This window comes from Mobula hypostoma, chromosome 19 (genome assembly GCF_963921235.1).
Source record: "Mobula hypostoma chromosome 19, sMobHyp1.1, whole genome shotgun sequence".
In the NCBI taxonomy this organism is placed as follows: Eukaryota; Metazoa; Chordata; class Chondrichthyes; order Myliobatiformes; family Myliobatidae; genus Mobula; species Mobula hypostoma.
The window spans coordinates 62933079-62954280 of NC_086115.1; the positions used below are offsets into that span (position 1 = coordinate 62933079).

At 42.3% G+C, this 21202-nt stretch overlaps 1 protein-coding gene across 5 annotated transcripts in view; it reads right to left on the minus strand.

The window, feature by feature from the left end:
• shtn1 (shootin 1) overlaps positions 1-15471 on the minus strand; it is a 117426-nt gene extending 101955 nt beyond the window's left edge. For all 5 annotated transcript variants that reach the window (XR_010021041.1, XR_010021040.1, XR_010021039.1 and 2 more), the window contains exon 1: positions 15232-15471. Coding sequence is in view for 1 of the 5 variants with exons in the window: in XM_063072046.1 (XP_062928116.1) it covers positions 15232-15286 (55 nt within the window). In the remaining 4 variants the exon portion in view is untranslated. The remainder of the gene's footprint in view (positions 1-15231) is intronic.
• Between the last annotated feature and the right edge of the window lie 5731 nt (positions 15472-21202).

Genomic DNA, 21202 nt, shown 5'->3' on the forward strand with positions numbered 1-21202 from the left:
CCTAGACTTGAAGAAGCTTGGTTTTCATATATTTCCACACTTACTTATATATATAATCATTGCTAACCTGTTTGATATATCTGATTTTATATTACTGTATTGCGTAGTTACTAATAAATACCATTAGTTAATAGCAATACTGGACTCCAAAGTGTTTTCCATCTTTTCTGGTTCTTTAACCCGTCACGGGGTACGTGACACATGACATTAGAGAGATGGAATATCCAGGATCAAACACAGCACCAAGATGTGAAATAGACCAGCTAATCATCAGATAGTTGTCCATTTGATTGACATTCATTCATCACTACTTTAAGCCTTCCTTGTATTATGCATGCAGAATTTCTGTAACTGTCTTAAAATTTATAATTAAGGAGCTGAAATAGTGCTTCTACTGTGCAAAGTGGCCTATTTGACCTATTTTCATATTTGGTTGACTGGAATGTGTTACTCAATGATTAATCCTGAATCTCTGTATACTCCAGTTATTGTTTATATTACAACTTAATTATTAAAAAATATTCAAATTCTAAAATCAGTTTAATTATTATAAACAGAACCTGCCCTCTTGTCATTGCTACATCAAGGAGATACAGGAGCCCAAAGACACACACTCAACGTTTTAGCAACAGCTTCTTCACCACCACCATCTGATTTCTGAATGTACCCATAGTGATAGTCATAGTCATACCTTATTGATCCCAGGGGAAATTAGTTTTCATTACAGTTGCACCATAAATAATAAATAGTAATGTTCACAACCTATTTTTTCTTTGTTTTTGCTCTCTTTTTGCACTACTTACTAAATTTAATTTCTTATTGTAATGTTTTTTTATTATGTATTGCAATGCACTGTTGCCAGTGATATCAAACCTGTTTCTGATTATGATTCTAATAAACTTAATTCCACAATCCTGTCTACCAATATAATTCTTTCAACTCCTTGCTTATCAAGAATTCATCTCTCTCTGCCTTGTAAATATAGATAGATAGATAGATATACTTTATTGATCCTGAGGGAAATTGGGTTTCGTTACAGCCGCACCAACCAAGAATAGAGCATTAAATACAGCAATACGAAAACCACAAACAAACAAACAACAAAATGCAAACTATGCCAGATGGAAAATAAGTCCAGGACTGGTCTGTTGGCTCAGGGTGTCTGACCCTCCACAGGAGGAGCTGCAAGTTCGATGGCCACAGGCAGGAACGACCTCCCATGCCGCCCAGTGTTGTATCTTGGTGGAGTATGGCCGAAGTCCAACAGTAAAAAGTTCAATATCCAGTCTGCAAACACGTTCCTCAATTGTAATATGACCCGTATTGCACCATCTGTTGTTAACCAGGTCATATTACGATCGAGGAATGTGTTTGTAGACCGGATATTGAACTTTTTACTGTTGGACTATCTAAATATCTATAAACTGTTTCAAATGCCCATTGAGGGGGAGAGTTCCAAAGATTCATGACCCTTGGAGCGATAAATAATTACTTCAATGAGAGAACCTGTGGTGTGTTGAATTACCAGATGAATGAGTAGTCTTTGGGGTACTACAAGTCTGTGTCTTTATTGATGCTTTGCTGCACACTTGAGAGCTCTGTGGTGGGTGTCGATGCTTTTTTTTGCTGGTGAGGGAGGGGGTTTGTTGCCTTGCTGCTGCTTAAGGGTGGGGGAGGGAGCTGGGGGGTACTTTGGGGTTCTAACATTTAACTCTTCATTCATTCTTTCATTCTTTGTGCGCACATCTCTGTTTTCATCGATGGTTGCGGAGTAAAAGTATTTCAAGATGTATACTGTATTCATTTCTCTGACATTAAATGTACCTTTGAAACCTCATTTTCACATAGTCATAGTCATAGTCGTACTTTATTGATCCCGGGGGAAATTGGTTTTCGTTACAGTTGCACCATAAATAATAAATAGTAATAAAACCATAAATAGCTAAATAGTAATATGTAAATTATGCCAGGAAATAAGTCCAGGACCAGCCCACTGGCTCCAGGTGTCTGACCCTCCAAGGGAGGAGTTGTAAACTTTGATGGCCACAGGCAGGAATGACTTCCTATGACGCTGTCTGTTGCATCTCGGTGGAATGAGTCTCTGGCTGAATGCACTCCTGTGCCCAACCAGTACATTATGTAATGGATGGGAGACATTGTCCAAGATGGCATGCAACTTGGACAGCATCCTCTTTTCAGACACCACCGTCAGAGAGTCCAGTTCCATCCCCACAACATCACTGGCCTTACGAATGAGTTTGTTGATCCTGTTGGTGTCCGCTACCCTCAGCCTGCTGCCCCAGCACACAACAGCAAACATGATCGCACTGGCCACCACAGACTCATAGAACATCCTCAGCATTTTCCGGCAGATGTTAAAGGACCTCAGTCTCTTCAGGAAATAGAGACGGCTCTGACCTTTCTTGTAGATAGCCTCCATGTTCTTTGACCAGTCCAGTTTATTGTCAATTCGTATCCCCAGGTATTTGTAATCCTCCACCATGTCCACACTAACCCCTGGATGGAAACAGGGGTCACCGGTACCTTAGCTCTCCTCAGGTCTACCACCAGCTCCTTAGTCTTTTTCACATTACGCTGCAGATAATTCTGTTCACACCATGTGACAAAGTTTCTTACAGTAGCCCTGTACTCAGCCTCATCTCCCTTGCTGATGCATCCAACCATGGCAGAATCATCCGAAAACTTCTGAAGATGACAAGACCGTGCAGTAGTTGAAGTCCGAGGTGTAAATGGTGAAAAGAAAGGGAGACAAGACAGTCCCCTGTGGAGCCCCAGTGCTGCTGATCACTCTGTCGGACACTCACTCATCTTAAATGGATATCCCTTTATTTTCAAATGGTGACTCTTACTTTAATTTTGTTTGGTTGTATGTATACACACACTGTCAGACAGTCAGGCCGGCTGGTGGCACAATGGATCAGCGCTGGGCTGCGGAGCGAAGGCTCCCGAGTTCAAATCCAAGTCGGGCCATCCCCCCAAGCACGTTTTCCGTCCGTGCTGGGTTGAGCATCAACCTAGCCACTCGGTCTAGTAAAAAAAAAGGGTTGATTCAGGAACGTTCATATCGTGACCGGGTTAATCCAAAAGGAGACCAATCCTGACACCACATGCCAGACAAGAATGGCTGACTGTCTCGTGCAACACGCTAAAAAAAAGTCAGCTAGTCACCCAAACCAGATGAGATTTACCCCAGGCTACTGTGGGAAGTGAAGGAGGAGATGATCCTGCTGAGACTCTGGTGATGATCTTTGTATCATCAAAAGGAATGGCAGAAGTGGCAAGTTGTTGGAGAAGAACATTTATGAACATTTGGAGAGACATAACCTGATTAGGGATAGTCAACATGGCTTTATCAAGGGCAGGTCGTGCCTTACGAGCCTGACTGAATTTTTTGAGGAAGTAACAAAACATATTGATGAACAGAGAGCAGTGGATGTAGTGTACATGGATTTCAATAAGGCATTTGATAAGGATCCCCGTGGAACGCTCATTCAGAAAGTAAGGAAGCATGGGGTCCAGGGAGACCTTGCTTGGTGAATCCAGAATTGGCTTGTCCACAGAAGGCAAAGGGTGGTTGTGGATGGTTCGTATTTTGCATAGATGGTTCGTATTTTGCATGGATGTTGGTGACCAGTGGTATTCCACACGGATCTGTTCTGGGTCCCCTATTCTTTGTGCTTTTTATAAATGACCTTGATGAAGAAGTAGAAGGGTGGGTTAGTAAGTTTGCTGATGACACAAAGGTTGGGGGTGTTGTGGATAGTGTGGAGGGCTGTCAGAGGTTACAGTGGGACATCGATAGGATGCAGAACTGGGCGGAGAAGTGGCAGATGGAGTTCAAGCCAGATAAGTATGAAGTAGTTAATTTTGGTAGGTCAAATTTGAAGACAGAATATGGTATTAATGGTAAGACTCTTGGCAGTGTGGAAGATCAGAGAGATCTTGGGGCCCATGTCCATAGGACACTCAAAGCTGCTACACAGGTTGACTGTGTTATTAAGAAGGCATATGGTGCGTTGGCCTTCATCAACTATGGGATTGAGTTTGAGCCATGAGTAATGTTACTGCTATATAAGACCTTAGTTATACCTCATTTGGAGTACTGTGTTCAGTTCTGGTCACATCACTACAGGAAGGATGTGGATACTATAGAGAGAGTGGAGAGGAGACTTACAAGGATTGGAGACCATGCCTTATGAGAATAGGTTGAGTGAACTTGGCCTTTTCTCCTTGGAACGACAGAGGATGAAAGGTATTCTGGATGGGATGTATAAGATGATGAGAGGCATTGATGGTGTGGATAGCCAGAGACTTTCTCCCGGAGTTGAAATGGCTAACGTGAGGGGGCATAGTTTTAAGGGGCTTGGAAGCAGGTACAAGGGGGATGTCAGAAATAAGATACTCACACAGTGAGTGGTGGGTGTGTAGAATGTACCTCCAGTGTTGGTGGTTGAGGTAGATACAACAGGGTCTTTTAAGAGGTGCTTAGATAGGTACATGGAGCTTAGAAAAATAGAGGACTATGTGACAGGGAAATTCTAGGCAGTTTCTCGAGGAGTTTACATGGTCAGCACAACATTGTGGGCTGAAGGGCCTGTAGTGTGCTGTAGATTTCTATGTTTCTATGTAGAACATCTTTCAAGAGAGTGAACCCTGACAAGGTGTGAGGCCCCGATGGTCTACCTGGTAGGACTCTGAAAATCGATGCTAACCAACTGGTGGGACTTCTCAAGGACACCTTTAGTCTCTCCCTGCTGCAGTAAGAGGTTCCCACCTGCTTCAAAAGGGCAATAAATACACCAGTGCCCAAGGAGAGCTGTGTAAGCTGCCTCAATGACTATTCCCCACTCATACTCACATCTACCATGCTAGAGTGCTTTGAGATATTGGTCATGTCTAGAATCAACTCCAGCCAATACAACAACTGGGACCCACTGTATTATGCTTAATGCCACAATAGGTTTACAGGAGATACAATCTCCTCGATCTTGGACCACCTGGACAATAGTAATACCTACTTTGGGCTGCTGTTTATTGATTATAGCTCGGCATTCAAAACCATCATACTTTCAGAACTAATCAATAAACTTCTAAACCTGGGCCTCTGTACCTCCCTCTGCAATTGCATCCTTGACTTACTCACCTCACCAGAAGGCCACAGTCAGTACAGATTGAAATTACTACTGTATCTCCTCCTCTCTGACAATCAACACTGGCACACCTGAAGGGTGCATGTTTTGCCCACGGCTCTACCCTCTCTATACCAATTACTGTGTGGCTAGCCACAGCTCTGCCATCTATAAATTTGCTGATGACACAACTATTGAACGTCAGATGGTGATGAGGCAGTGTACAGGAGTGAGATAGATCAGCTGTTTGAATGATGTCACAACAACAACCTTGTACTCAGTGTCAGTAAGACCAAGGAATTGATTGTGGACTACAGGAAGGGTAAGACGAGGGACCACACACCAGTCCTCATCGAGGGATCAGAAGTGGAGAGAGTGAGCAGTTTCAAGCTCCTGGCTGTCAACATGTCTGAAGATCCATCCTGGGCCCAACATATCGATGCAGTTACAAAGAAGACACAACAGTGGCTATACTTCATTAGGAGTTTGTGGAGATTTGCATGTCAAAGATACTCACAAATTTCTATAGATGCACCTTGGAGAGCATTCTAACTGTTTTCATCACCATCTGGTATGGAGGGGCCATTACACAGGATCAGAAAAAGCTGTAGAAGGCTGCAAAGTCAGCCATCTTCATCATGGGTACTCGGCTCCCCAGCATTGAGGACATCTTTGAAAGGAAATGCCTCAGAAACTTGGCATCCAAGGTTGAAGGCCCCCATTGCCTCTCTCATTGCTACCATCAAGGAGGAGGTACAGGAGTCTGAAAATACCTACTCAACATTTTAGGAACAGCTTCTTCCATAGTCATAGTCATAGTCATACTTTATTGATCCCGGGGGAAATTGGTTCCCTCCGTCATCAGATTTCTGAATGGACAATGAACAACTTATTGACTTTTAACACCCGTATTGTGAATGGTGATTCATCCTGCATGCAAGGAACTCAAACATACACAATTTACCAAAGGGTCAATATCCTCAGCTGTTAATCAATTCTGTACAACAATAACATTCCTCTGTTTCAGACTTCAGAACAGCGTGGTGACAGGATACATGCTGCTCTTCTTGTGCGTGAGTATAATGAAGTGTGGTTGATGAATGAGTGTGAGTGGTTAGAAACCAGTTAATTGATGATGACAATGATAACAAGGGCCCAAAGTAAGTTCAAGGAAACATAACCTCATCTTCCAGGCAATCACGTTGCGGCCTTCAGGGTTTAAATGGAAATCTAAACGTCAGGGTGCTTACCTATTGCTTGTATCAGATCTGAGCACTTCTGCTCTAGGTCAACCACCCGTAATGGTGGCTTAGGTATTCTCTCTTAATACGCATGGGCTGACTTACCTATATGTGGATTTTATGTTCCTTATTTTCAGTTCTCATTTCATAACCTTAAAGGTAGATAGACAGAGTAATGGAGATACATATAGATAGAAAGATAAAGACATATAGAGAAATAGAGAGATATAGAGATAGAGAGAGAGAGAGAGAGACACATAGATACATATATATAGATAGATAGAGAGAGAGAGAGACAGACAGACAGAGAGAGACAGAGACAGACAGACAGACAGACAGACAGACATAGAGAGATATATAGAGATGGGGGGGGTAAGAGAGAGAGAGATAGAGGTATATAGATATATATAGAGAGAGACAGAGATACCCTGCAATTACTGCACTAGGCACCCACAGGGTCAGAGAGAACACGTTGTTAGACCTTGGGGATCTCTTCATCTCTTTCAGCTCCACACATACATTACCTCCATGATCTTCCAGAGGATCAATTTTATCCTTTGCTTAACTTTTGATCTTAATATATCTGTAGAAGCCTTTAGGATTCTCCTTCACCTTGCCTACTACAGCAAACTCCTGTCTTCTTTTAGCCCTTCTGATTTCCCTCTGACGTGTTCTCTTATTTCTTATTCTCAGGTACCTTATTTGTTCCTCACTGTCCACAACTGCTACGCACCACCTTCTTCGTAACCAGGGCCTCAATATCTCTCAAAAACCAAGCTTCCCTAAACCTGTTATCCTCGCCTTTTATTCTGACAGGAACATTCAAACTCTGTATTCTCAAAATACATAAGTATATGTACTTTGATAATAAATTTACTTTGAACTTTGATTAACGAACAGGTGTAGAGATGTACTTAATAAAGTGGCCAGTGAGTGATTTTAAGGCAGAATATTAAGTACATATTTCTACTTTAAACTTCAGAACAGTGAATCTCATACATTGATGCATAGTGACATTTGATTCTGTAGTGAACCCCAACCCTTACACTTCCATTTTTAACACCTTTCTTTGTGTGATGTAATGGAAATACTGTGCAATAGACAATAGGTGCAGGAGTAGGCCATTCGGCCCTTCGAGCCTGCACCGCCATTCAGTATGATCATGGCTGATCATCCAACTCAGAACCCTGTACCTGCCTTCTCTCCATACCGGCTGACCCCTGTAGCCACAAGGGCCATATCTAACTCCCTCTTAAATATAGCCAATGAACTGGCCTCAACTGTTTCCTGTGGCAGAGAATTCCACAGATTCACCACTCTCTGTGTGAAGAATTCTTCCTCATCTCGGTCCTAAAACGTTTCCCCTTTATCCTCAAACTGTGACCCCTTGTTCTGGACTTCCCCAACATCGGGAACAATCTTCCTACATCTAGCCTGTCCAATCCCTTTAGAATTTTATACGTTTCAATAAGATCCCCCCTCAATCTTCTAAATTCCAGAGAGTATAAGCCTAGTCGATCCAGTCTTTCATCATATGAAAGTCCTGCCATCCCAGGAATCAATCTGGTGAACCTTCTTTGTACTCCCTCTATGGCAAGGATGTCTTTCCTCAGATTAGGGGACCAAAACTACACTCAATACTCCAAGTGTGGTCTCACCAAGGCCTTGTACAACTGCAGTAGTACCTCCCTGCTCCTGTACTTGAATCCTCTTGCTATGAATGCCAGCATACCATTCGCCTTTTTCACCACCTGCTGTACCTGCATGCCCACTTTCAATGACTAATGTACAATGACACCCAGGTCTCGTTTCACCTCCCCTTTTCCTAATCGGCCACCATTCAGATAATAATCTGTTTTCCTGTTCTTGCCACCAAAGTGGATAACCTCACATTTTTCCACATTAAATTGCATTTGCCATGAATTTGCCCACTCACCTAACCTATCCAAGTCACCCTGCATCCTCTTAGCATCCTCCTCACAGGTAACACTGCCGCCCAGCTTCGTGTCATCCGCAAACTTGGAGATGCTGCATTTAATTCCCTTATCTAAGTCATTAATACATATTGTAAACAACTGGGGTCCCAGCACTGAGCCTTGCGGTACCCCACTAGTCACTGCCTGCCATTCTGAAAAGGTCCTGTTTATTCCCACTCTTTACTTCCTGTCTGCCAACCAATTCTCTATCCACATCAATACCATACCCCCAAAACCGTGTGCTTTAAGTTTGCACACTAATCTCCTGTGTGGGATGTTGTCAAAAGCCTTTTGAAAATCCAAATATACCAGATCCACTGGTTCTCCCCTATCCACTCTACTAGTTACATCCTCAAAAAATTCTATGAGATTCGTCAGACATGATTTTCCTTTCACAAATCCATGCTGACTTTGTCCGATAATTTCACTGCTTTCCAGATGTGCTGTTATCACATCTTTGATAACTGACTCTAGCATTTTCCCCACCATCGATGTCAGGCTTACCGGTCTATAATTCCCCAGTTTCTCTCCCCCTCCTTTTTTAAAAAGCGGGGTTACATTAGCCACCCTCCAATCCTCAGGAACTAATCCAGAATCTAAAGAGTTTTGAAAAATTATCACTAATGCATCCACTATTTCTTGGGCTACTTCCTTATGCACTTTGGGATGCAAACCATCTGGCCTTGGGGATTTATCTGCCTTTAATCCCTTCAATTTACCTAACACCACTTCCTTACTAACATGTATTTCCCTCAGTTCCTCCATCTCACTAGATCCTCGGTCCCCTACTATTTCCAGAAGGTTATTTATGTCCTCCTTAGTGAAGACAGCACCAAAGTAGTTATTCAATTGGTCTGCCATGTCCTTGTTCCCCATGATCAATTCATCTGTTTCTGACTGTAAGGGATCTACATTTGTTTTAACCAATCTGTTCCTGCCTTCTCCCCATATCCCATGACTCTGCTATCTTTTAGAGCTCTACCTAACTCCTTCTTGAAAGAATCCAGAGAATTGGCCTCCACTGCCTTCTGAGGCAGAGCATTCCACAGATCCACAACCCACTGGGTGAAAAAGTTTTTCCCCAACTCCGTTCTAAATGGTCTACCCCTTATTCTTAAACTGTGGTCTCTGGTTCTGGACTCCCCCAACATCGGGAGCATGTTTCTTGCCTCCAGTGTGTCCAATCCCTTAATAATCTTATATGTTTCAGTCAGATCCCCTCTCACCCTTCTAAATTCCAGTGTATACAAGCCCAGTCGCTCCAATCCTAAAACATATGACAGTCCCGCCATCCCTAGAAGTAACCCAGTGAACCTACGCTGCACTCCTTCCACAGCAAGAATGTCCTTCCTCAAATTTGGAGATCAAAACTGCACACAATACTCCAGGTGGGGTCTCACCAGGGCCCTGTACAGCTGCAGAAGAACCTCTTTGCTCCTATACTCAACTCCCCTTGTTATGAAGGCCAACATGCCATTAGCTTTCTTCACTGCCTGCTGTACCTGTATGCTTACTTTCAGTGACTGATGAACAAGGACACCGAGATCTCGTTGTACTTCCCCTTTTCCTAACTTGACGCCATTCAGATAGTAATCTGCCTTCCTGTTCTTGCCACCAAAGTGTATAACCTCACATTTATCTACATTAAACTACATCTTTCATGCATCTGCCCACTCACCCAACCTGTCCAAGTCACCCTGCATTCTTATAACATCCTCCTCACATTTCACACTGTCACCCAGCTTTGTGTCATCTGCAAACTTGCTAATGTTACTTTTAATCCCTTCATCTAAACCATTAATGTATATTGTAAATAGCTGCGGTACCCCACTAGTCACTGCCTCTCATTCTGAAAAGGACCCGTTAATCTCTACTCTCTGTTTCCTGTCTGCCAACCAATTTTCTATCTGTGTCAGTACTCTACCCCCAATACCATGTGCTCTAATTTTGCCCACTAACCTCCTATGTAGGACCTTATCAAAGGCATTCTGAAAGTCCAGGTACACTACATCCACTGGCTTTCCCATGTCCATTTTCATAGTTACATCCTCAAAAAATTCCAGAAGATTAGTCAAGCATAATTTCCCCTTCATAAATCCATGCTGACTCAGACCTATCCTGCTCTGCTATCCAAATATGCCGCTATTTCATCTTTTAAAATTGACCCCAGCATCTTCCCCACCACTGATGTCAGACTAACTGGTCTATAATTGCCTGTTTTCTTTCTCCCTCCTTTCTTAAAAAGTGGGATAACATTAGCTACCCTTCAGTCCTCAGGAACTGATCCTGAATCTATAGAACATTGGAAAATGATTACCAATGCGTCCACAATTTCTAGAGCCACCTCCTTAAGTACCCTGGGATGCAGACTAACAGGCCCTGGGGATTTATCAGCCTTCAGTCCCATCAGTTTACCCAACATGATTTTCTGCCTAATGCGAATTTCCTTCAGTTCCTCCGTTACCCTGGGTCCTCTGGCCACTATTACATCTGGGAGATTGTTTGTGTCTTCCCTAGTGAAGACAGATCCAAAGTACCTGTTCAATCTTAATTCTGCTAACAATTCATCCTCTATTCCCCACTCTGAACTTTTACATCTTCTCACCTGCCTATTACTTCCCCTGGGTCCCTCCTCTTCCCCTTTCCCCCTGCAGTCTACTCTCTTCTGCTGTCAGATTCTTTCTTCTCCAGCCCTTGATCTTTCCCACCCACCTGGCTTCATATCATCTTCCAGCTAGCCTCCTTCCAATCCCCCATCAATTCTGGCATACTCCCCCTTTCTTCTCAGTCCTGGTAAAGGATCTCAGCCTGAAACTTTGACTATCCATTCATCTCCATAGATGCTGTCTGAACCGCTGAGTTCCTCCAGCATTTTGTTGTGTGCTGCTTTGGATTTCCAGCATTTGCAGACTATCTTGTGTTAAGGATACTAAAACCCCTTGAAGATGAACCACAGAGATCATCACACCATCAGCTTAATGTGATCTCCAATCCACGTCACACACATGAAATTTAACTCATTCTGCATATGCCCGTTCTCCCTGTGAATACCAGGGTTTCCCCTTGTGTGTTGGTTTCTTTCCACATCCCAAAGACATGCCGTCAGACTAATTAGTGAGTGTAAACTAATGTTAATATAGGTTAGTAATGTGGAATTCATCCTTAAGGACCCCCGTCACCCAGGACATGCCCTCTTCTCATTGCTACCATGAAGGAAGCGGTACAGGAACCTGAAGATGCAAGCTCAACGATTCAGCTTCTGCCCTTCTGCCATCAGATTTCTGAATGAGCTTTGAACACATGAACATAAGACCATAAGACAAAGGAGCAGAAGTCGGCCATTCGGCCCATCGAGTCTGCTCCGCCATTTTATCATGAGCTGGTCCATTCTCCCATTTAGTCCCACTCCCCCGCCTTCTCACCATAACCTTTGATGCCCTGGCTACTCAGATACCTATCAATCTCTGCCTTAAATACACCCAATGACTTGGCCTCCACTGCTGCCCGTGGCAACAAATTCCATAGATTCACCACCCTCTGACTAAAAAAATTTCTTCGCATTTCTGTTCTGAATGGGCGCCCTTCAATCCTTAAGTCATGCCCTCTCGTACTAGACTCCCCCATCATGGGAAACAACTTTGCCACATCCACTCTGTCCATGCCTTTTAACATTCGAAATGTTTCTATGAAGTCTCCCCTCATTCTTCTAAACTCCAAGGAATACAGTCCAAGAGCAGACAAACGTTCCTCATATGTTAACCCTCTCATTCCCGGAATCATTCTGGTGAATCTTCTCTGTACCCTCTCCAACGTCAGCACATCCTTTCTTAAATAAGGAGACCAAAACTGCCCACAGTACTCCAAGTGAGGTCTCACCAGCGCCTTATAGAGCCTCAACATCACATCCCTGCTCTTATACTCTATTCCTCTAGAAATGAATGCCAACATTGCATTCGCCTTCTTTACTACCGACTCAACCTGGAGGTTAACCTTAAGGGTATCTTGTACGAGGACTCCCAAGTCCCGTTGCATCTCAGAACTTTGAATTCTTTCCCCATTTAAATAATAGTTTGCCCATTTATTACTTCTGCCAAAGTGCATAACCATACACTTTCCAACATTGTACTTCATTTACCACTTCTCTGCCCATTCTTCCAATCTATCCAAGTCTCTCTGCAGACTCTCCGTTTCCTCAGCACTACCGGCCCCTCCACCTATCTTCGTATCATCAGCAAACTTAGCCACAAAGCCATCTATTTCATATTCCAAATCGTTGATGTATAATGTAAAAAGAAGCGGCTCCAACACGGACCCCTGTGGAACACCACTGGTAACCGGCAGCCAACCAGAATAGGATCCCTTTATTCCCACTCTCTGGTTCCTGTCAATCAGCCAACGCTCTATCCACGTATGTAACTTTCCCATAATTCCATGGGCTCTTATCTTGTTAAGTAGCCTCATGTGTGGCACCTTGTCAAAGGCCTTCTGAAAATCCAAATATACAACATCCACTGCATCTCCCTTGTCTAGCCTACTGGTAATTTCCTCAAAAAATTGTAATAGGTTTGTGAGGCGAGATTTTCCTTTAAGGAATCCATGCTGAGTTCTGCCTATCTTGTTATATGCCTCCAGGTACTCTGTAAACTGATGATGATGAACATAAACTGATGATGATTAACAAGATGATGTTTTGTACTACTTACTTAATTTAATTTTTACATATATTTCTTACTGTAATTTATAGTTTTTAAAATTATGTACGGTATTACAATGTGCCGCTGCCACAAAACAACAAATTTCATGATATATGCTGGTGATACCATTGAGGAGATTTTCAAAATGTCGTGCCTCAAGGAGATGGCATCCATCATTAAAAATCCTCATCATCTGGGACATACTCTCTCTTCTCATTACTACCAGCAGGGAGACTGAAGATGCACACTCAACATTTTCAGAACACTTTCTTTCCCTCTGCAATCAGATTTTGGATTGATTCATGAACACTGCCACATTATTTGGCTCTTTTTGTACTGTTTTTTATATGTTCTTATTGAAACTTACAGTATTTTTATGATTTTCTCTGTACTCCTGCTCTCTCCTTTTCCATTCCTCATTCCCCATGGTCTTCTCTCCTCAAATCACATTCCTTCTTCTTCAGCTCTTTACTGCTTTCACCTATCTACACCTAGCTTCTTACTTCATTGTCCCTTCCCCCAGCCATCCATCTTCCCTCTCACCTAAAATGCTGGAGGAACTCAATAGGCCAGGAAGCATCTTTGGAAAGAAGTACAGTTGACATTTCAGCCCAAAACCCTTCGGCAGGCCTGCCATTTTGGTCCAAAATGTCAACTGTATTCTTTCCATAGATGCCGCCTGGCCTGCTGAGTTCCTCCAGCATGTTGTGTGTGTTGCTCAGATTTCCAGCATCTGCAGATTTTCTATTGTTTGCTCTTCCTCAGCTGCCAGTTTGTACCCTTCCTCTCTCACTACCTTCTTATTCTGGCTCTGCCCATCCCCCACGTCCTCTGCAGTCCTGTTGAAGGGTTGAAGATCAAAACCGTAGATGCTGCCTGACCTACAGAGTTCCTCCAGCATTTGGAGTGTGCTGCTCAAGACATCCAGCATCTTGTGGTTCTGATTCTGATTCTGATTCTGAAGGGGACCACTGGGCAGGAGGGAGTTACAGGGCTGGGGGGGGTGGGGTGTAGAATTCAGGAGACAGGAAGAAACTGATAGGATCACTCTTCTGGGAACCAGCATGGCTCCAATTACATCCAAATCTCCACATTGCAAATGTTCTAATCCTGCCAGTTTCGAGATTTGATATATCACATTACATACAATAATAGGTCAGTGGTGTGCTGTCATACCATACTGGAATACCATACAATTACATCAGCTAACAAGCTCTAGTTTGTTAATTTTCCAAATATTTAAAGTGGCACTCTCAGGATTGTGGTCTATTTGTTGAAATAAACTTTTGATAAAGCATTTATGCTGGTCTAATTTGTTAATTTGTTCCATATAAAAGACTTGGAAACTCTTTGCTATTACCTACCATCACCTCATCCATCAGCCTCTGGAACCAAAGAGGATAACTTCACTCAACTTTATTTGCCCCAACACTGAACCTATGGACTCACTTTCAAAGATTCTTCATCTGATGTTCTCAATACTTATTGCTTTCTGATTTATTTATTTTTCTTTAGTGTTTGCAGTTTGTTGTCTTTTGCACATTAATAGTTTGTCGATCCTGTTGGGGCTGGTCTATCACTAATTTTATAATGGTTATTTGATTTACTGCCCGCAAGAAAACGAATCTCAGGGTTATATATGGTGACATAATATACTTCCATAATAAATTTACTTTGAACTTTGATAAAGTTACTGAAATTTGGACCTTGAGACGATCATAAAGTTACCTTACGGAGTAAGACCCTTGCAAATAGTACTATGAAACGAATTCGTCAACGAAGTCATGTTTTGTAAAAAAAAGCGCATTCAAAAGCCTACCAAAGCAAAAGTCCGAAGGTCCGCACACGCTTGCAGTGAAGCATTCAAATAACCAACCATGAATGGCCAGTTTATTTCATAGGTACGCTCTGCATTCCCCGCCGTTTTGTTGACTTTACTCCCTCCATGCAATTCACGAACACTCGATCACCAGGCACCTCTGGACCGCCAGAAGTCGGTGACGGTTCGATATCTCTTTTTTTTTGTATCATGTCCCTAACAGTCTACGATGTTCACCTAACTTTGTACCCAGTTGCCAAACTTTCGAAATAGCTTCAAAGAAATACTTTTGTAATGACTCGCGGGACCTAACGAGTAAAGAGAAATAATTTCCTTATCCCAAGCACGCACCTTGTTTCGACAAGTCGTTGAATGCTTTGATCTGTTCTTCTTCTGAAGAGGCCATATTCGCGAACCATTCAGCTGTGGAATCCACCTGCAGCGGCAGGACGGCTGATCACAGGGTGAAGTCTCGACCGCTGGCGCTCCAGGTGTAACTGCTGAGACGTGGTTTATTGCAAGCACGCAACCTTGAACGTACTTTGAATTTAAATCCGGAAGAAACGGAGAAGAATTCATTTCACTATGAAGAGGAACTAGTTGGTAAAATACGTTAGTTATATTTTTAAATTATTTTGTTTAACATCCATAAGTAGGCTTTTGCAGCTGAGGCAAACGGTAGGGCATAATTCTAACCGTCTGTCACTCTTCTGGCTGTGTGAAAATATCTCGTGTAACACAATTAATTTTGAGCACAATCTCAATGTTATGTAGTTATGGGCTGATAGTCATCATCATTCTGTGGCGTGTCGTATCACGTGAGCAATCATGGTTTTGACCATGATTGTTCTTGGCACATTTTTCTACAGAACTGGTTTGCCATTGCCCTCTTATACTTTAAGACCATAAGATAAAACTATCAATTCCATCATCCAAATCATTGATATATAATGTAAAAAGAATTGGTCTCAACACAGACCCGTGGAACACCACAAGTCACTAGAAAAGGCTCCCTTTCTTCCCATTCTTTGCTTCCTGCCAATCAGCCACTGCTTTATCCATACTGGAACGTTTCCAGTAACACCACGGGCTCGTAGCTTGCTGCACAGCCTCATGTGTAGCACATTGTCAAAGGCCCCCTGAAAACTCAAGTACACAACAGCAACCAATTCTTCTTTGCCTACCCTGCTGTAACTTCTTCAAATAATTCCAACAGATTTGCCAGGCAAGATTTGCACTACCATTCAGGGCCCCAGACAGTCCTTCCAGGTAATGAGACACTTCAACTGTGAGTCTGTTGGGGTCATATACTGTGTCCGGTGTTCCTAGTCCTGGCTTCCTGTATATAGATGATACCCAATGTAGACTGGGAGACCGTTCCGCTGAGCACCTATACTCCATCTGACAGAAAAAGCAGGCTCTCTCAGAGGCCACCCATTTTAATTCCACTACTCATTCCGATATGTCCATCCATGACCTCCTCTACTATTGCGATGAGGCCACACTCAAGTTGGAAGAGCAACACCTTATATTCTGTCTGGGTAGCATGAACATTGATTTCTCTAACTTCCGGTAATGCCCCCCTTCACCAGTTACCATCCCCTTTTCACCTACCACCTTGTGTTTCTCTCTGCCCCTGCCCCACCTTTTAAATCTACTCCTCAGCTTTTTTTTTTGGGCAGGAAAAGTTGACTGTATTTTTTTTCCATAGATGCTGCCTGGCCTGCTGAGTTCCTCCAGCATTTTGTGTGTGTTGCTTGGATTTCCAGCATCTGCAGAATTTCTCGTTTGTGTTTATATGTACTCAAGTTAGCTTTACAGCATTAATTGTGAACTGTGAACATGAAATTGAAATCTGTGTCTCCAAGACCATTTGTGTTAAAGAATAAGGCCTGTTTCCGTATTGTTTGGACTGAATTTAACATCTTTAGAGATTTAAAAATATTGGATTCCATTGCTACACTAAATTATTTAAAGCATATGCAAATCAATGGAAAAGTTTAACATATGGCCTCTAATGTACCTTGGTGTCTGTGCAGCCAACAAAGGCAGTTATTTATATGTTCAACGACAAGACAAATACTGCCGAGTTTACAGTTTGAGATCAATGTTGGTTTTGTTTGTACCCAGTCTACATGGCATGGCTGAACACTGAGTGATCTGAGAACTGGACACACAAACTTCAACCTGATTGCGGACTTTAATCTGAGTCGGTATACTGACTCACAGAGCTGCTCCTCACCGAGTGTTTTCTGTTTTTTGTATCATTCTCTGTAAACTCCAGAGACTGTTGTGGGTTAAGATCCCTGAGATCAGCAGTTTCTGAGATGCTCAAACCACCCCATCTAGCATCAACAATCATTCCCTGGTCAAAGTCACTTAGGTCAAATTTCATCCCCATTCTGCTGGTTGCTCTGAACAACAACTGAACTCTTGACCATGTCTATTTGCTTTTATGCATTGAATTACTGCCACATGATTGGCTGAGTAGATACTTCCATGAATGAGCAGGTACCTAATAAAGTGCCCTGAGTGTATATTCAACATTAAAGGAAATAATGCTGAAGTTACAGTTTGAGATCAACATTGGCTTTGCTTGTACCCGGTCTACAAGGACTGGCTGAACACTGAGCATCAGGCATTCTTACAGTTCAACTTGATTGTGGACTTGCTTCAGTCTGACTCAATATGGTGGTGTGAAGCTAATGTACCATAAACATCAACTCAATTTTCTGTGTATCAGAAGGTAACAGCATGTTACTTTCACCACATTACTAATGTCTAATATACTGTACATTATACCCTTACCCTAGTGTTTAGTTATCACTAAAACTAGTCAGAATCAGAATCAGGTTTATTATCACCGGCATCTGTCATGAAATGTGTTAACTTCGCAGCATCAGTTCAATGCAATAAATAATATAGAAGAATAAATAAAATTACAGTATACATATAATGAATAGATTTTTTAAATCATGCAAAAACAGAAATAATATAGATTTAAAAAGTGGGGTAGTGTTCACGGGTTCAATGTCCATTTAGGAACGGGATGGCAGAGGAGAAAAAACTGTTCCTGAATCGCTGAGTGTGTGCCTTCGCATTAGGGTTGACGAATGGTAACATTACGCTCTTCGAAGATCTTTTTTGCTTGAGCTGTCTGTACTGTCTCTTCAGACTATACAAGCCTGGACATTATGTTAGCACTTGCTTTGCTGAAACTTCCACGGCAGCATGATAGTGGACCAGTTAGAGTAATTCTATTACACTGCCAGTGACCTCAGTTTAATTCCTGTTGCTGTCTGTGAGGAGTTTGTATGTCCCCTGTGACCATGTGGATTTCCTCCAAATGCTCTCGTTTCCTCCCACATTCCATACATATACAGATTAGGAAGTGTCAGTAAATTGCCATGTTCATGTCAGAAAGATGGCAACACTTCCAGGCTGCTCCAAGCACATCCCCTGTGTTAGTTGTTGATACAAAAAGTGAACTTCACTGTGTGAAAAATAAAGCTAATTTTAGTAATTTTTGAACTGAGCTGGACTAGCAGCATCCATGAAGGAAAAGGAATGTTGACCACTCTTTTCCCTTCATGGATGACATTTGACCTGGTGAGTTCTTCTCGAACAGGGGTTCCCAATCTTTTTTTAATGCCATGGACTCCTACCATTAACCAGGGGTCTGTGAACCCCAGGTTGGGAACCCCTGCTATGGAATTTTGCTCCAGTTTCCACCACCTGCAATCTTCCTGCAGGGCATCCACAAGGTTAAACCATTCTGATTTTTGTAATGAAGTTGTGTGAAAAGTATGGTCTCACACTTGTACGCTTGATAGATACAAGTTTTTTTTAAAAAAACAGTATTATAATAACTTCACTGGAAAACACGTCCTACTTACCAACTCGGCAACAGCTATTTCAGTTAATCGCGCTGATTTTCCCGTTGTCTATTAATAAATCTTCTACCATCCACCTTTACGAAATACATTCCAGATTATAACATGAAGTGTAAAACTTTGCCTTATCCCCTCTTATTCAAATTACCTGAATATTCAAATTATCTCAGATCTATTAGTTTAGGTTACTAAATTTCCTGCCAGTATAAAGTTTCAGCTCATTTAATAGTAAAATAAATCATAATTCTGCAAACTATGTCCAGCCAACCTTTCGGAGTTTCTTTTGTCTGCTCAAAATCAGATCATTCCGGTCACGGTGAACGTTCTCATTTACAGATCACGCTGGTCACGGTGAACGTTCTTGTTTACAGATCACGCCTGTTGCAGTAAATGTTCTCGTTTACAGTACCACAAATACATTTGAAAGAATATATCATGTTTAAAATATTTTAAAGTTTTTGAATTCAGCTAAGCACCAAGACATTAATAAGTGAAGCAGGATACTCGCAGAGGCCAAGGAAACAATGGTTCTCTGCAGAATGGGAAAGGTTATGAGCAGAGGGATCTATGAGTCAGATTCAGAGCTCCTTGACAACGGCTACACAGGTTAATTGAGTGGTTAAGAAGCCATGTGGCATGTTTGTATTTATTGGATGAGACACTGAATTCAAAAGTTAGTCAGTTAGGTTGCAGCTTTTTAAAACTCCAGTTAGGTGAATCTGGAGTATTGCATATAGCTATGGTCATTGCTCTATAGGGAGGATGTCAAGGCTTTGGAAAGTGTGCAGAAGAGGTTAACAGGACGCTGCCTGGATTAGAGGGCATGTGTTGTCATGAGAGATTGGATGAACTTGGGTTGTTTTCTTTGGAGTAACAGAGGTGAGGGGAGATCTGAGAGAGGTGAATAAAATTGAGATTCATAGAGCAGACAGACAGTATTTTTTTTCAAGTATTGAAATATCTAATACGAGGGAAATGCATTCAAGGTGCGAGGGGCATTTTTTTTATATATACAGTCATGCAAGGGAATGGAATGCCTGGGGTGGTGATGGAGGAAAAAGCATTGGAGACTTTTTTAAGAAGTTTAGATAAGTACATGAATGTGAGGAAAATGGAAGCATGTGGGTATTGTGCAGGCAACAGAAATTAGATTAGTTACCCTTTTGATTAGTAATTTGATTGATTTGGCACAATATTGTGGGCCAGAGGGCCTGTTACTGTGCTGTACTGTTCTCTGTTCTGAGTTAATGTGGGATCCTTACAGATGGGGATTAAGGAAATGGCAGGAAAAAAATTGAACAAATAGTGTCATTATAGAAGACACAGTGAACTTCCTGGAAATTATGGAGAAATGCAGGAAAAACACTTATTGCTGTAGCTCTGTTTTGATAGGGCTGGAAAGACACTATTGTCCAGGACCTGATGACCTGCATCTAGGGCTTTGAGGTGGGTATCATCTTACAAAATTCTATCACTAGTGGAATGTTCAAAAACGATTGAGAAGTACCAAATGGTGGAGCAGACTCAATGGGCCGAATAACCTAATTCTGCTCCTATGTCTTATGGTTATATATGTAGTGCTTCTATTTAACAAAGGATAAACAGAGAAAACATGTAACTTGTGACCAATTATCTGTTAATAGTTGTAGAGAAACTGTCTACATTGAAGTCCTAATGGTATTTAGTGTACCATAGGATTGGACAGAATCAAGAGTTTATGAAAGAGAAATGGTGTTTAACCCACATCTTAGATTTTCATGATAGCAATTAGCAGAGCATAGAATGAGTGGATCATTTCAGATTTGGAACCTGTGACCAGTCGGGTACCATTCTAACCAATACAGGTACTCAGCTATTTGTGTTCTTTATCAATGGACTCAGGTTACCAAGAATAAAGCCAGGTGGCAGTGTTGCTTGTGAAGAGGATACAGGGATGCATTAGAGCAGCGGTTCCCAACCTGGCCTCCAAGAGAACCACAACCTTGTCGTAGGGTGTGGGGGCTTGCATGATTCAATAAACTGGAGAGCAATGTTGGCAGAATTTATGGCTTTATGCCTTGGCTTTTGGTAGGGTCACCCACGCCAAACAGGTCAAAGAGCAGAGGCCAGACTAAGAGTGATCCGTTGGTCCGCCAGGTTCAGGTGTTCAGTTCAGGGCTAACAACACTGGCTGGTAAAACTTAGGGAAACAGCAATGAAGGATTCTTCTACACCTGATTGCAATGGCATTCCTGAGTCTCCACCCGGAACTACTGCAACTGACAGTAGTGAAAACCAAGAGGAAGTTACTGACATGATGAAGGAAGCTCTGAACATCACCAGGAATGGAGACCTTCTATGCTGCCCAAAATGCCAGCGGCATAATGGGCAGTAAGTACCAACCTGGGGTCCTTAAACTCTCCCCTTGATTAATGGTAGGGGTCCATGAC